General features: G+C 41.5%; 1 protein-coding gene across 1 annotated transcript; it reads left to right on the forward strand.

The window, feature by feature from the left end:
• Positions 1-272: 272 nt before the first annotated feature.
• On the forward strand, positions 273-1,997 carry LOC308153681 (thiosulfate:glutathione sulfurtransferase-like). The gene is made up of 4 exons (XM_080526877.1): positions 273-375; positions 959-1,087; positions 1,341-1,503; positions 1,732-1,997. Exons 1-4 carry the CDS (start codon positions 363-365, stop codon positions 1,784-1,786), a joined length of 360 nt encoding a protein of 119 aa, XP_080383003.1. The 5' UTR covers positions 273-362; the 3' UTR covers positions 1,787-1,997.
• The last annotated feature ends 1,654 nt before the right edge of the window (positions 1,998-3,651 follow it).

Here is a 3,651-nt window from a genome sequence, read left to right on the forward strand (position 1 = left end):
TTGTCCTTATAATAATTCATATATGTTGTCCTTTTGTCCTTATAATGATCCTCAAACTCGTGTTTGCTACAGATACAAAATTAATATATTTTCTCCTTATCATTTTTTTACTTATAAAATAAAATTGAGAACAGTATTGTGTTACAACTTCTGTGAACTTTTATTCTGAAACTCGAATTAGCGACATGGAAGATGAGGAACCAGTCTGATTGGCTGTAGCTTTAAAGTCCCTCCTTTCTTATGCATCTCGACCAATGAATTACGTCTATGATCTCGACCAACCATTATGACTACACACGGGAGGAGGAAGTAATAGCATGTCAACTTAAAGATATTTCATTCAAAGTCCACCTGTCACCGCTATGGCAAACGCAGGTAAGCAACACTACAGAATTAACTTTTGATAAACGCTGCTTTGTTGTTCGATTCCAAGCTGCTGTTGATTTTCCTGCAATCGAGTTTTAAAACATGATGTCATGATTTTCTTACATATTGATATGAATATTTTACACTTTACGCTTTTTAGTGCTTGATCAAATGATTGCACAACTCCACGATTGCATTTGGTTGTAAGAAACATTGTTCTACGAGTGTTATTGACTTTACAATGACTCAGCACTGTTGCAATGCATGCAAGTTATGTTGCAACACTGCATGTTATGCATGCACACATCTGGTCATTATTGTATTATCGTATTTCCATGTTGGTGTCTGTTACTACTATGCTCTTAGATATTACATCTAATTATAAGTATTATTCTTTGATGCAACACCGTAGTATCATCATATAACAACACGTTGGCTTTTTGGACTATGGCAGTATGCATGATGACTGGCAACTTTGTTGTCTTCAGGGAGAGGTCATGTCCTGTGGTCAACCCCTGTATGTTTTGACTCAGTAGAAGCTCGTCTGTGTGGTGGACCTGTGCCAAGCTCACCTCACCTCTTCTCTCCACAGACAAGGAGATCTCTTACGCTGACCTCAAGGCCCTCCTAGCCAAAAGCCAGGAGGGTCTTCTGGTTGTCGACGTCCGTTCCCAAGAGGAAGTGGATAAAGGACACATTGCGGGGTCTATCCATATTCCAGGTGAGCTTCTTTCAGAAATCCTGGACGTGTCGAGGTGTCCTTGGGCAAGACACTGAACCCCAAATTGCTCCCAATGAGCAGGCTGGCGCCTTGCATGGTAGCTAGCTTGGCCGCCATCGGTGTGTGAATGTGTGTGTGAATGGGTGAATGAGAGGCCGTTGTAAAGCATAAGGAGCTATATAAGTGAAGTCCAGATAAGCTTGATAAGCATAAGCATGATGTATGTTGAACCATTTGTGCCCGCTCTCCCTAGTCGACACCGTGGAGAGTGCACTTGCTTTGGACCCGGCTGAGTTCAAGACCAAATACGGGGTCCCCAAGCCCCCCCTGGACGCCCCCCAACTGGTCTTCCACTGCCAGATGGGTCGCCGAGGGGGCGTGGCCACAGAGAAAGCACGGGACCTTGGATTTCAAAAGTATGAGTTAAAAAATGTACTAGGCACACCTCTACTTGGTGATAAACTGTTTTGATAGTTTTAAAACGTACTAGCTAGGTACTTTACCCCTACTTGATAAACTGTACTATTTGGAACTCAAGAAGCAGGTTGTCATCTACACCTCTCTCTCTCTCTCTTTCTCTCTCTCTCTCTCTCTCTCTCTGTCTCTCTGTCTCTGTCTATCTCTCTCTCTCTCTCTCGTTTCAGGGCACGGAACTATGCAGGCGGATACAAGGAGTGGTCTGAGAAAGAGGGGAAATGAGCGGGTGATCTATCGGTTAAAAATTACCTTTTGTTGAGGAAGTGGATATTGTGACATGGCACAATTGTCACTAACATTGTTGGTGAAACACGAATGCACTACTAGTCTATGTTTTGCTTTTGATAGCTCTTGCCTTTTTATTACTTGTTTTGCTTTTGGATGGATGTACATTTTTACATAAACGTAATAAAAGAAAAAGATGAAAGATAAAGTCCATTCCAGTTGTTTTTGTATTTCGAAAATCAAATCTGTTCATCCTATTCTGATGGCCTTTGGTGTCACAAGCTCGGGTGACCTTTTCCTTAATCACCCTACCTTGTTCTGGTAACACCGATGCGTGGCAGGAAGTCTTAACCACGTCATATAAACGTACACCACCCTTTGTGAAACTCTTGTACTTGATAAACTATACCGGTACTAGTAGCAATTGGAGCTTATCCAAACCATATAAATACACCACCCTTAGTCAACCCCCTGTGTTTACATGACGGTTTAAAAATCACTCCTTTATCTGTCATGTAGTGTTTTATGATTGCATGATGGTTAAAATGCCTTTGTTATCAAACACCTGTAGGATATTCTCTATTTACCTCCTAATAGCAGTAATCACTGAACCACATCTACCGGTACAGTAGGCACTATTAGTAAGTAAGTAAGTAAGTAAGAGTCACTACCCATCTTCCGTCGTAGACTGAAGACCCATCTCTTCAGGTTACACCTTAACTGCTCCTCCTGAGACATCTTCTGCCCCTCAGCACTGCGTCTCCTAAAGACATCCGCTTTCCCCTCTACTGTGTCCCTAAGAACTTCTATTGACCCCCTTGTACTATTTATCTGTTTCTCCAGTGTAAAAAAACAACAACAAAAAAACTAGGTTTTAGAAGAAGGTGATAGGAGAAGGTTTTTCCTTCTATCAGTGGCCCCGGGCCTGAGCTGGATTACTCTTCCTGCTACGACTGGTGGACTGCTGATTCACATGCTTAGTATTCAAATGTATTGATTATAAGTCGCTTTGGAATAAGGCGTCTGCTAAATGCCAAAAATGTCAATGTAAATGTAAAGTAAGTAAAGCTTTATTTATATAGCGCCTTTCCTACATGAAACTCAAAGCGCTTTTATTAGCCCACCATTCGTGCCAGCACTATCCATTTAGCACTAGCACCTACCCCCCTCCCCTCCCAACCCCAGACAGAAAAAAGTGTGTGTGTGTGTGTGTGTGTGTGTGTGTTCATGAAATTACTAATTTCTTGCACCTTTTCTGTCGGGTCTTGAACAATATCAACGTTTTATATTGAAGTATTTAATATAGGTGCATTTTAATGACCAAATGTATTCACAATCCTCCATAATCTAAAGCCCAGCCTGTCAGCTCCATGCTTCCACAGTGGTCCACATCTCATACTCTTGCCTCCTACCTACATCGTGTTATAACCATGTACGCCATTACTGTGTTAATCTGTAGGGTCCATTAGTAATGCTGGTTTAAGAGAGGGGCATGAGGCTGATGACAGGAGGATGGTAATTCACTTTAAACAATTATTACATGAAGAGAGCAGAATAATGTGATTAATAATGGATTACTGTTTAAATACTGTACCAGTCAAAGGTTTGGACACACTTTCCCATGGGAACACACTTTCGTGTCCAAACTTTTGACTGGTACTGTATAACTGAACCCTAGTACCGTGCCACATGTGAGTCAGCAGGTCTTGAAGACACAGCTATCTTGGACATCAGTGCCCCATTCAGAGCACCGGCAATGGGTGAGTTTTAGAATCATCAAGGGGGTACTAAGATTATGATACATTTTTAAGCTATATTCTTCAGGAATCAATGGCTATATATCATTCATTTCAAAGTCAAAC

This window comes from Nansenia antarctica, assembly GCF_963989245.1.
Source record: "Nansenia antarctica genome assembly, chromosome: 3".
NCBI lineage: Eukaryota > Metazoa > Chordata > Actinopteri > Argentiniformes > Microstomatidae > Nansenia > Nansenia antarctica.